The sequence below is a fragment of the Dreissena polymorpha genome, chromosome 9, assembly GCF_020536995.1.
Source record: "Dreissena polymorpha isolate Duluth1 chromosome 9, UMN_Dpol_1.0, whole genome shotgun sequence".
NCBI lineage: Eukaryota > Metazoa > Mollusca > Bivalvia > Myida > Dreissenidae > Dreissena > Dreissena polymorpha.
Genome location: NC_068363.1, coordinates 35,845,377 through 35,858,500, shown reverse-complemented (window position 1 = coordinate 35,858,500; position 13,124 = coordinate 35,845,377). Strand labels below are relative to the sequence as shown.

Genomic DNA, 13,124 nt, shown 5'->3' with positions numbered 1-13,124 from the left:
TACAGTAAATCAAGCTGTCGTCTGCCTAGGAAATTGTATTCCGTTCTGTTACAGATTTGTATTTTCTTAGTCAAGTTTTGATACTGTATTTCTTTTATTCTATTTAATTTTACATACATACATGCATGTATGCATACATACATACATACATACATACATACATACATACATACATACATACATACATACATACATACATACATACATACATACATACATACATACATACATACATACATTCATACATTCATACACACATTACAAACATACACACATACACACATACATTCATACACACATACACACATACATACATACATACATACATACATACATACATACATACATACATACATACATACATACATACATACATACATACATACATACATACATACATACATACATACATACATACATACATACATACATACATACATACATACATACATACATACATACATTCATACATTCATACACACATTACAAACATACACACATACACACATACATTCATACATACATACATACATACATACATACATACATACATACATACATACATACATACATACATACATACATACATACATACATACATACATTACATACATTACACACATACACACATTACACACATACACACATACATACATATAGGCGATATGCATATAAACCAACAAGTTTGTTAACATTCTATTACTTATATATAGGTCCGACACATAAAATGAAAAATAATAAATAAAAACCACCCACCCGCCCCATTTTCCCCCAAAATTTGGATGAGAATCTAGGTATTTATTTTCTATTGCCCAGTCTGTATCAAATACCGTTTTTATTTAAATGATTAAATGATTATTTGTACGGTGATGTACATGACCAAAAGACCGATATGCTTCTGCAAACTTGAAACTAAAATGATATATTTCGACGTTGTGACCCTACTCAAATTTGTCTTAATAAAAAGATATAAAAAACAACAATTTTCAACACGCATCTTTAAATGTTTACGTGCAGTTTCATTTAATATCCATGAACAGAACGCATTCAACGAATGTTTTTTTGCGGACGCAACGACAATTCTCTGGAGAAAATGTTTGAAAGAAAAACTATTTTTTCCAGCTTGTCTCTGTATAACCAAAAACAATGCTATACAGAGAAATTCACGCGTTTTTTTCTGCCTTCCATTCAGATATTTTGTGCTTTATTTGTGTAACCTGTACCGCTTAAAATTGGAATATTATCGTAGCTTTTAGTTTTATTAAATAGGATTAAGCTAATTAACAGAATAAATGTACTCCGTCAGTTTTTAAGAACAAACCAACTTACCTCTTACGGGAAAATTTATAAGTGGTTCAGGTTAGTTTAAACATATAAATTGGTTCAAAGTTTAATACATTACATGTATGTGAATATAAAAAAAGAAAAATCTTTCATGGATGAGGAGACAATCATCTACGATGCTCATTTGAATTCTGTCCCATGCTGGAGTTATTAGAGAAGAAAATGTAATATGGATCAGCTAGGTAGTTCAGGATGCCATTGGAAAATCATCAGTTGTTCATGTCGTTCTAATACGTTTTAAATATCTTTATAGAATTCCTTGTTTGACATTTTGTTATTATAACAACGTACAATGATCTTGATGAATTCCAACTACGTTTACATTAATTATAAACCATTAATATATGAAAATGGTACAGGTAACATTTGTGATAGTATTTTATTATCATATTAATAAGTAATAGTAATAGTTATTGTTATTATTGGACAACTATCTTACATCGTCAATTCAGCTACCACGTGTGCCTCCTTTCAATAAGCACGAATTTCACAATTCATTTTGATATTAAGACAATAACACACGACAGAGCTGGACCGGACGTCTATAGTCGGCCTGCTGCCGAAATAACGGCCGTTATGCTCCCTGCGGGCCGATTATCACTGTCCGGCCCGGCTCAGCCGTGTATTATCCTCTAAATATTGTCCCGCTAGATACAAATAACGGCTCGCTCGCGACGTCATTTTGTTACTATTTATAGTGACGATATGTGATATAGCATACTCATATACATATAGATTTCATTTAGCATACTAAGTACGTTTAAAATGAAACTAGAATGAGTGTTCTGATCTTTTGTTACCCATACATAAATTTTAATAAACAAAGATACCATTTTAAAGGGATCTTTTCACGCTTTGGTAAATTGACAAAATTGAAAAAAGTTGTTTCAGATTCGCACATTTTCGTTTTAGTTCTGATATTTGTGAGGAAACAGTAATACTGAACATTTACCATGGTCTAATATAGCCATTATATGCATCTTTTGGCGATTTTAAAACCTAAAAATTATAAAGCGTTGCAACGCGAAACGATTGAATAATAATTTGAGAGTTCTGTTTTTGTCGTTAAATTTTGTGAAACTACGAAGATTGCCTATATAAGGTATAAAATACGTCAAGTATGTGTACTCGGCGGAATAGCTCAGTAGGCTAAAGCGTTTTTACTTCAGGACTCTGGCAGGACTCCAGGGGTCACAGGTTCGAAACCTGCTCCGGGCAATGTTCTTTTCCTTTTTTTAATTTTATTCTTGATTTTTTACTGGAGCTTTTACGATCCAATGTTTACATTTATCAATATAAAGCATTTAATGAATTAGTTAAAACATGCCAAAATCTGTGAAAAGGCCCCTTTAAATGCGTTTGAAACAATTAAAGGACATAACATGATTAACATAAATATGTATACATTGTAAAGTATAATGATTTCTTTGTGTCCAAAAAGGATACCACGCACATTGTTTTAATCGGACGCTTTTTGCAGTATTGAATTTACGTATTTAAAACATATAATGCTGTATAGTGTTTCTTAATACTGTAAAATACACGCACAACAATGAAGACTTAAAAACAGAGCACTGACACATATTCGGAAGATGGGCAGCCATTTAATTTAAATCCATCAAATGCGCATGCGTCGAGTCTGTTTTCACTTCTGGTGCACGTGACGTTGGTCAACCAATAAGAGTCCATCAGCGTTTCGTCCTTTCAAACTCGCAGCGCCCTCTCGAAAACCGAGCTGCTTGCAAACGACTTCCGTTTCTACGCGACCCCAGTTTTTGAAGCAGATTTGTAGCCAGTTGTTTTTAAGATAGATTTTCAAACTACCAGACTTCCGGGACAGTTCCGTTTCGTCCTCTTCATTGCTCTTCGTAAGCCGAATCATGTGATCTGTAAGAGGAAACATTCATATTATGTGTTAACTTTTTTTGCGAAAAGTTTTTGTTAAACATGAAAAACATTATAAAATTATTGTCATAGTAACGTACTATTAGTTCTTACCACACATAACTCCGGCGTCCATTTCGTGACTGTACGCGGGGGGATCTGTCGCGTGACTGACCGAATCACACCAGCGTGTGCGCAAACAGGTCACGTTCAGGTCCCAGAATGCACCTGAGCCGCAACCGAAGGAATCACTTCCGACTGTAACCCCGCCGAAATATCCCATTTTCCGGAAGATGTACGATGCTTCGATATGGTCAATATTCCGTGGAATGGTCCCCTATTCGTCTCTGTGGTAGATTTCGACGCGTCCCACTTTGTCCGTGTTTCCGACCACTAGGGCAATGTGCGGCTCTGAAAAGGGCAACGAATGCGGTGTGACGGTCAAAACGGTCAAAGCAATTGGCTCAATACATCAAACATGCAAAATACTATTTGATCCTGCACAATTACACAAAGTCATTCCAAAATGAAAGTTATGTATGACGTTAATGAAATACATTATAATAGAAAATTAGCGAAGTAATACAAGTATGTTTTTATCACACTTATAAGCGTATTGCGGACCAAACACGTCAATGGCACGTACTTTCTTGTGCTTCTGCTTTGATTTACAACGAATCAGAGACGGGAAAAATTGGGTTACGCGAATGTTTTGATCGGCTTGTCATTGGGTAGAAGCTTCAGAGCATCTGGCATTTCTTAAACGTGTCCGTGATATGCCGCGTTGCGGCCTTTCTAACTTGTTACATGTTTAGCTCTGTACAAGAGACGCGCTCTGGGAAAACGGGGTTTAATGCTTGTGCGTAAACTATCGTCCCAGATTAGCCCGTGCAGTCCGCACAGACTTAAATTGGACGACACTTTCCGCCTGAATGTGATTTCTGCTGAGAAGAGACTTCCTTTAAACGGAAAATACCATAACAGCGGAAAGTGTCGTCCCTGATTTGCCTGCTTTTATCTGGGACGACACTTTACGCACATTCATTAAGCCTCGCTTTCCCATAGCGCGGCTCAAATGTTTTGTATTTAGTCTGTAAGAAAGGATTATTCTGCAGGCTGATATTCTGTTGGTGTTGGGTTTGACGAGCGCCACAACATCAACACGTCAGAAGAAAAAATAACGCGCTGATATAAAAAATATATGAAATACCGTTAGGGCCATTGTTGTTACACATGAAAATCCAGAGGACGGCAATGCGATAGTGCGATAGTACGATGGCGACAATGCGATAGTACGATGGCTTCATTGTGAAAGTACGATGGCGACAATGTGACAACGCTATAGATGGCGACAATACGATAGTACGATGGCGACAATGCGGGAACGCGATAGTACGATGGCGACAATACGATAGTACGATGGCGACAATGCGCCAACGCGATAGTACGATTGCGACAATGCGATAGTCATATCGTATAGTCGCCGTCGTATCATCGCATTGTCGCCATCGTACTATCGCCTTATCGTACTGTCGTCATCGTATTATCGCATTGTCGCCATCGTTCTATCGCACTGTCGCGATCGTATTGTCGCACTGTTGTCATCGTATTATCGCACTATCGCATTGTCGCCATCGTACTATCGCACTGTCGCCATCGTATTGTCGCACTCACGTCATCGTATTAGCCCACTATATAACTGCGCAGAATCTTCAGGGAAGACTTAGAGGGTTTATATCTATATCTTTAGAGCATTATAAGCAGAGGGACATTATCGAGTCCGTTTCCTGGGAAGAACCAGTACATGGTGTCTATGGAGGAGATATGAGAACGCTCCCCGAGTAGGGAGTGAACCCACGAACTCTCGATCGCTAGGCGGACACCTCATCCACTACACCACCGCGATCTATATCAATATAAACATTGTTTTACTAATTAGGCCTACATTAGAAGATGGTTAATTAAAACTTACATGTTATGCTATTCCAGACATGAAAACGCGTCGTATCGTGCGTCGAGCAAATGTCGCATGTCGACCTATGGATTTTTAGGTCGACATGCGACATTTGCGCGACATTTGCTCGATATAGTGTCGAGTGTCATATCGCATGTCGTGCGTCGTATCGTGCGTCGCTCAAATGTCGAGTGTCGCGCTTGAAGGTCGACACACGACAATTGAAGTCGGCATGCGACAATTGAAGTCGACATGCATGCGACACGCGACATTCATCGCGACGCAAAATATGACAGTCGACAATTTTGTCGACAGTCAAGATTTTCAGCAATATTTTTTTCTAAAACCCAGCGCGATATACGACACTCAAATCTTGATTGTCGCATGTCAACTTCAAATGTCGAGTGTCGTATCGTGCGTCGCTTGAATGTCGTGCGTCAACCTCGTAGGAAATGAAATGAAAATGGCCCTATCCGCATTCCGTAGTTACCGGTACTTCTACAGGTTACACTTTTTACAAGCCTAACTTTGCTAGCTTATTTTAAATAGCACTTTCAGCTTTATGAAGCCGAGTCTGTATTCACAAAACAAAACTTTTATGGACGGCATCGATATTTTAGATACATAACTTCTACATTATGTGACAATTAAGCGTGGTATAAACAATGAGTCTGAAGGTGACGGAAATTTATTAACATATGTTTTTATTATTCTCAGCAATTTACATTGTATGTCGGCTTTGTATATGTTAAGCCATTATGCATTACGATAAACAATATCAAAGCATTTCATTATGTCAACATACATAGCAAGTCCGATTAAGTCCCTACCATTCCCTTTATTGTCAAAACTCTCAAGTTGTTGACAAAATATCGTCAAAATATCGTCAATTATTATCGAAGATAAGTTTTCCAAACATTTATTTCTTTCGGTGCCACTAAAATAGCAATAAATGAATACATCAACTAATTGTTACAAATTTTATCAATTACATTCTTAAAATAGCATGAGTGTCATGTACGTGCATTTTCTTTAAAACTGATTTGTAAATGCATTTGGCATACAATATACATAAGCGTTTTGAGATTTGAGAACAAAAAATAACAACATTTATGTTTAAGACCTAAGACTAATCAATTACAAAACCGGTTACATATAAAAAATATTAAATTATTTTTAGAAAAATACATTAATGATTATACACATTTGAAAATCATTGGTGAATTGTTTCATATGACTATTAACAAGAAGCTATTGAAGTTTATATCACTAATTATTAATCATATCCGATACAAACATGATTAGCTATATAACTTTGTACACAAGGATCTTGTCGATACGATACATCCCCGCAATAATTGAGCCAGTGTTGCTGTTGTAGCAGACTGAGTATGGGCATGGTGTAACGTTGGGGTTGCAGCGGACTGAGTATGGGGGTTTAGTCAGAGTTTCCAGCTTCCTACTTCCCTTACTGTCCACCTGCAGGATAGATTCGGACCCACATACCAGAACCTGGCCTGCAGGTGTAACATCTAAAGCCCCCGGATATTGAAGCTCAGGGTCCATGAATGAGGCAAGGACTGATCCATCCATGGCTAGGGTGAGAAGACTGTGATCGGAATAGCTGATGATGTACAACTTGTCACCAGTCGGGCTCACTGCACAGCAACCAACTGCAAGATAGAACACATGATTACAATCTGTTGGCGTAATTATGGGTGAATATCACCAAAAAAAAAATGTATTTATGAATGTGTACACAATTAAAACTGAAGTTTTGTGTGAACCATATATGTCTTTTTATTTGTTTTTTTCTTAATTTACAAAAACAAGCTTTAAAAATTATTATCATGATAAAAAGTTATTCTTTATTTTCTTATATTTTTTTATTTTCAACAAGTAGACGAGTATTTATTGTATAACATATTGACACCATTGTAATACTGCTGTTATCATATTACATGTGTATGTTTATTTCAAAATTACATGATATTAAGGTAAGGTCAGTATTAAGAAAAATACAACCTAATTCTTACTTGTGAAAGTATCTGATTTAACCTCGTGCAGTTTTTGTACTAGATAACCACTCAATGAGTACTTGTACAGCGCAGAGCCAGAGGTAACAAACAGGTCTCCTTGGTGGTGGGCAATACCTCTACATTGATGTTTTAACCGAATCTTTCTTCCTGCCTCCAGCCGGTTGTTTTTGACTTTAATAAACTGAACCTCTGAGCCAACAGAAACACCAACCTTACTGGATGTGATCTGACACAAGCCCCATGGCGGACCAGATAGTCTATAGCGAGTCACCATCTGGTAATGCTCATTCAGCAGCTTGACATTGTTATAGTCTTCATCTGCAAGGAGGACCTGTCCACTAGGGAGAACACATATGTCTCTGATACTGCAAAACCACTCTTTATCTGAATCACCTTCCATGCTTATAACATACTCGGAATGCCCCTCCATCCGTATTATTTGATCAGGATTTCCTCGAACTGCCAATGGCTGGGCTATGTGTTCAATCTTCCCAAGACCAGACAAATTGGAAAGGAACTTCTCAATCTCACTATTAGGCAGAAACGTTATAGAGGATTTTACTTGAACAAAGTTTTCCCTCCGGTATTGTTCAATCAGTTGTATTTTGTTCTTGCATTTAATGTTCGCTATATGAGATAGTTCATGTTTGTCTTTATCGCGAATTTCCTCTATGGCGTCTCGAAATTGTTTTAATTCATCTTCAAAAGTGGCACATTTGTCGACATCGCTTTTTAGAGACGCTTGCAGTTTCGTCAGCGTATCTTTCATTTCCGTAAGTGTCTTTATTTCAAGAATGTTTAAGGCTGCAATTATTTTTTCGCGAGATTCCTGTATCTTGTGTAACTGCTCCTCGAATGAACATTGCACAAACTGAATGCTAGCCTCCTGATTTTCTCGAAGCTCATTTAGTTCTGCCAGAGTGATTTGGATAGTATTTGATACTTGTTCGAGGTCCATGAAGGTATTTTTTACCTTGTCTGATGACCTTTTTGCATAATCTGTAAGAAAACATTTTGTAAAAACAAATAATTAATAAATGATGAAAAGTACCTGTTTTTACAGATTGGTCAATTCAAATATGATAATTAGCTTGGTAAAAAAGGGAAAAAAATCATAGATTATCTTTATGTTTTTCGGTTACAATTTACTTTTTTTTTTTTTTAATTCCTTTCTGTTTCGATTCATACCATACAAAATAGTGTTATATGTATCGAACCACCAGGATTTTTATGATCTCACTCTCTTTAATAAGTATTAAATAGACATTGTCGCTTTTACTGCTTAACAAAATGAAATTAGTGCAGGATCAATTTACTGATATAATTATACCATAACTCAACTGAAATATGGTACATTTACACGTTTGTTATCAAAAACCTAGGTTTTTAAGGCATCAGACTCAAGTAATTACCCTATTAAAAGGAAGTTTATGGCTGAAAAAAAAATAGCACAACATATGGCGGTTTCTTGAACAAAATATTCTCATCGTTAACTTGATTTTTGGATAAGTATTTAAATTCATTTCGATGTATTCAAAAACATACATGTATGTCTTAAATATATTACGACATATAGGAATAAGATACCGGTGATGTAGAATGGCACAATTTCTGCAGCATAGCTGGCGATGGTCTTCGCAAAACATTGACAGGTTTTCTTCTTTATGAACATCACATTTAAGAATAAAATCCTCCACCTTGTTGGAAAGTGGCCATTTCCTTATATATCTTCTTCCCTTGGGAGAATGTTTCGTAAACAACTTGTCGTGCATGTAAATACATTCTTGGCAGTAAAACTTCACGCAAGATTCGCAATAATAATCAGCCCATTTCTCCAGCTTTTTGTCTTCGCAAGTCGAACACAAAAAGTCTTGGACCATGTCAGATCCTTTTTCTATGGTGGACTGTGAAAGAGTCGCCATTGTGTTGACCGTTAAGTTTTCTGATCCTCAAATCTTTGATTTAACTAAAATAATAATATATTTTGCTTTAAAGTGAGTATGCACGATTTTGTAATGTGTTTAATTGTAATATATTGATACAAATATGTTACAATAACACAAAAAGGCAAGAAAAAATATACATTGAAGAAGAATTTCAAAAAAAAAGCAAAGACAAATTAGCGCCCCGAGCCGATTGTGACGAAGATATTTCGTACACATGTTCCTACAATAACCGAAGCATTCGTCTTTTTATTAAGATAGGAGTTAGTGTTCGTGTGTCGTATGAATAGATATAGTTGCAGGAAATTAAAATGATCCGTAAATCTAAATTTAGATTCATATCGTACATTCATGAAATATTTGCTGGTGAATTCTACTGTACAGACATTTTCGATTTTTCGACACATGTTCTTCTTAACTTTTATTTTAATTTATATTGAAACATATGTATAATAAGTTTTTTTTACACATTTTATGTAAATTCATAAATATTTTACAAAATCGTGCATACTCACTTGAAAGATTATAACACAAAACGCACTTAATCTGTCGTCTCAAGTAAACCAACACGTAATATTATCAAATTCAACTAAAAACCAACTTGAAGTTTTGTTCGCAATGTTATCTCCAGCCGAAGAAATATTCACGTAGTCATATTTAGGGTAAGATAAAACCATACTGGCCGAAGGCCGTCTATCAGCTGGTTTATTTGTGCGTTCAAAGAGGAAGTATCTCAACTCTGTTAATTTTTCGATCAATAAAGCAACCAGGGCAACTGAGTATAAACAATAAATCATTTATCTGTGAACAACTTAGATTTGGCAAAAATGCCAATAGTTTTGTTTAACCTAGCGTTTGAATGTTGATTGTGAAATAAACAATAAATAATTAAGCTTTTATTTTTAGATTTAAATTAAAGGGTTGCGTTAAAAATAAAAAATAAAAATAAAATTAAAATTAACCGATAAAATTTGATAAGGTATTTAATATGTAACACTCACATACACTGACAAATGGGTAAATCTACTGCCAGAGAAACATTTATTATGATTATGGAAAGTTCATTTAGTTCCATGGATTGCAAAGTCTTATAGGGTAGCATAAACCTCAAATAGTGTATGTTGTGTCATGTATTACTGTATAGAAAAGAACATTGACATTGTCAAATATCCCAGTGTTAAGTGATTGGCTGTTGATCTTGCAATTGAAGGTCCGAGTTTCATGTGAACGATGTTTTCAAGTTTTAATTTTCATTGAATTAACTTTAAATTTACGTGAAATATGTTAGTTTGGAATTTTTGTAGGAATGCAACAGGTTATTAAATCATTAATCGGTTGATAATATGAACTGTTTTATGAACATTGGACAATAAATGTGGCCTCTATAATTATTACAAGGCAAATTATGACGAAAACAAGAGCTGTCTCCATAGGATGCAGATGCCCCCGAAAAAAAATCGAAACCTAAATGCCAACCCAAAGTTCAATGTCATGGCCACAGGGGTCAAAATTTGTGTGTGTCTTGAAAGGTCTTTTCCAAATATACATGCATACCAAATATGAAGGTTACACCTGAAGCGACATAGAAGTTATGAGCATTTTTCGAAAGCTAAAGGCAGATTTCAAAACCTAAATGCGGACCCTAAGGTGAAACGGGTAAAAATGTGTGTGCGTATGGAAAGGCCTTGTCCATATACACATGCATACCAAATATGAAGGTACATCTGAAGCGACATAGAAGCTATGAGCATTTTTCAAAAGCTAAACGCAGATTTCGAAACCTAAGCGCGGACCCTAAGTTCAAGGTGAAGGTGAAAGGGGTACAATTTTGTGTGCGTATGGCAAGGCCTTGTCCACATACAAATGCATACCACATATGAAGGTTACATCCGAAGCGACATAGAAGTTATGGGCATTTTTCGAAACCTAAACGCATATTTCGAAACCTAAACGCGGACCCTAAGTTCAAGGTGAAGGTCGAAATTTGTGTGCGTATGTAAAGGCGTTGTCCATATGCACATGCATACCAAATATGAAGGTACTTCTTATGAGCATGTTTCGAAACCTTAATGCAGATTTCGAAACCTAAACGCGGACCCTTAGTTCAAGGTCAATGTCAAAGGAGTCAAAATGTGTGTGCGTATGGAAAGGCCTTGTCCATATACATATGCATACCAAATAGGAAGGTTACATCTGAAGCGACATAGAAGTTATGAGCATTTTTCGAAACCTAAACGCAGATTTCGAAACCTAAACGCGGACCCTAAGTTCAAGCCAGGTCAATGTCAAAGGGTCAAAATGTGTGTGCGTATGGAAAGACCTTGTCCATATACACATGCATATCAAATATGAAGGTTACATCTGAAGCGACATAGAAGTTATGAGCATTTTTCAAAAAAGTGTGACGGACAGACATACAGACGGACAGACAGACGGACAGTGCGATCACTATATGCCCACCTTCGGGGGCATAAAAACGGAAAGCGAACGAGGGACATAGGGGGATCAGAAAAGCATATTGTGCTAAGGTGAGCTAAACAGGCAATAACAATGAAATTACAATGTATTACAGCAGGAGTTATGGGTCTTATACACTTCCCGTCATTTAAATCTACCTACAACATAAATTGATACCTTTCATTAGTTTCAAGATATGTTGTGAAAAAAGTTTGTATAAGAAATATAAAGGTCAATCACTCTAAAATAAGGATCCAAGATTCATGACTCTTGCAAACAAAACATCCAATCAAAGTTTTATATCTACCTCTTAAATTGTTATCTCGTGTTGTTTTCATTGTATAAATTATAGCTCAATGGGTCATTGTCGACCTGAAATGGCCCACAAGTCAACTGGGGGTGACTAGAAGCTGATTCTTGTCACCCTAGGGTGACTTCAAGCCGACGCTAATCATCCCCGGGTGACATGAAGCCGATTGTAGTCATCCCGGGGTGACATGAAGCCGATTCTTGTTACCCGGGGGTGACTTCAAGCCGATTATAGTTACCCTCGAAATCAGCATAAAGTCACCCTCGGCAACAATTTTAATTTTTCAACAAAAAATAAATGATTTGGTGGTTCATATGCGAGGGAATTTGTGTAAAAATACAACAAAAAGTAGAGCTAAATGTCTAAAAAAAACACTAAATAATTAATATATTCAAAAACCACAATAGCCTATATTAGATACCTGATTGCGGTGTCGTTTGATAAAAAATACACGGGTGAGTAGAGTATGACATGAGGCCGATTCTAGTAACCCCCGGGTCGGCTTGAAGTCACGCTTCTAGTCAACCTCGGGTGACTAGTAGGCCATTTCAGCTTGACAATGACCCAATGAGCTAAATTAAAGCATAAGTGAAGATCACTATCTATTTCGTAATGATTATTAGTTCATATTAAAATTCAGAAAGAATATTTATTTCACTATTTTGTATCAAATCAACCAATGCTTTGTCAGTATGTTTATTGTTAGTAAGACCGTTGCAGTTCCAAACTAGGATCCTAAGTAAACTCTCATACAAACCGTTACTTTTGCTGCACTGGTGTGCCGTTGACATAAATTGTGTGTTATGCGAGACACTCTTTTCTGGCACCACGCGCGGCTCGTAACTTACAGTTTGCGTCTGCGCTCGGCAATTTCAGATGTGGACTTTTCTCTAATGGAATAGTTCGTGTTCTTCAAAAGGCGGCCCTGTTTGCGAATGGTGTCCCTATCCTTGAAGTGGCGAAGCTGCAGACAGTCATTTGACTGCAATTTCGATTCTATACAGATTCCTTGGATCCGGTCCTATGCGCCCGTTCGATGACCATCGAGTTGACCAAGTCTTGAGCAAGCTGCCACCTGTCAACGAGAAACGATTGAACTTTCGCTTCGCCATCCTATGGGCTTTCATTATCAGGTTCATCAATGCCTTTTAATAGAAGGTTATTGCGCATGCTATGGGACTTTAAATGTGAAA

General features: G+C 36.6%; 1 protein-coding gene across 5 annotated transcripts; it reads right to left on the bottom strand.

The window, feature by feature from the left end:
- Positions 1-2,426: 2,426 nt before the first annotated feature.
- Positions 2,427-9,821, bottom strand: LOC127845245 (uncharacterized). Of its 5 annotated transcripts, none has more exons than XM_052376060.1 (6): positions 9,680-9,821; positions 8,809-9,187; positions 7,219-8,220; positions 6,689-6,855; positions 3,343-3,639; positions 2,427-3,231 (listed from the first exon to the last, which is right to left on the bottom strand). In XM_052376060.1, exons 2-5 carry the CDS (start codon positions 8,891-8,893, stop codon positions 3,622-3,624), a joined length of 1,272 nt encoding a protein of 423 aa, XP_052232020.1. In that variant the 5' UTR covers positions 8,894-9,187; positions 9,680-9,821; the 3' UTR covers positions 2,427-3,231; positions 3,343-3,621. The 5 variants fall into 5 exon arrangements, with proteins under 5 accessions (XP_052232020.1, XP_052232018.1, XP_052232019.1 ...); XM_052376058.1 differs by having other exon boundaries at positions 6,497-6,855; positions 7,267-8,220; XM_052376059.1 differs by having other exon boundaries at positions 6,497-6,855; positions 7,336-8,220.
- Positions 9,822-13,124: the final 3,303 nt, after the last annotated feature.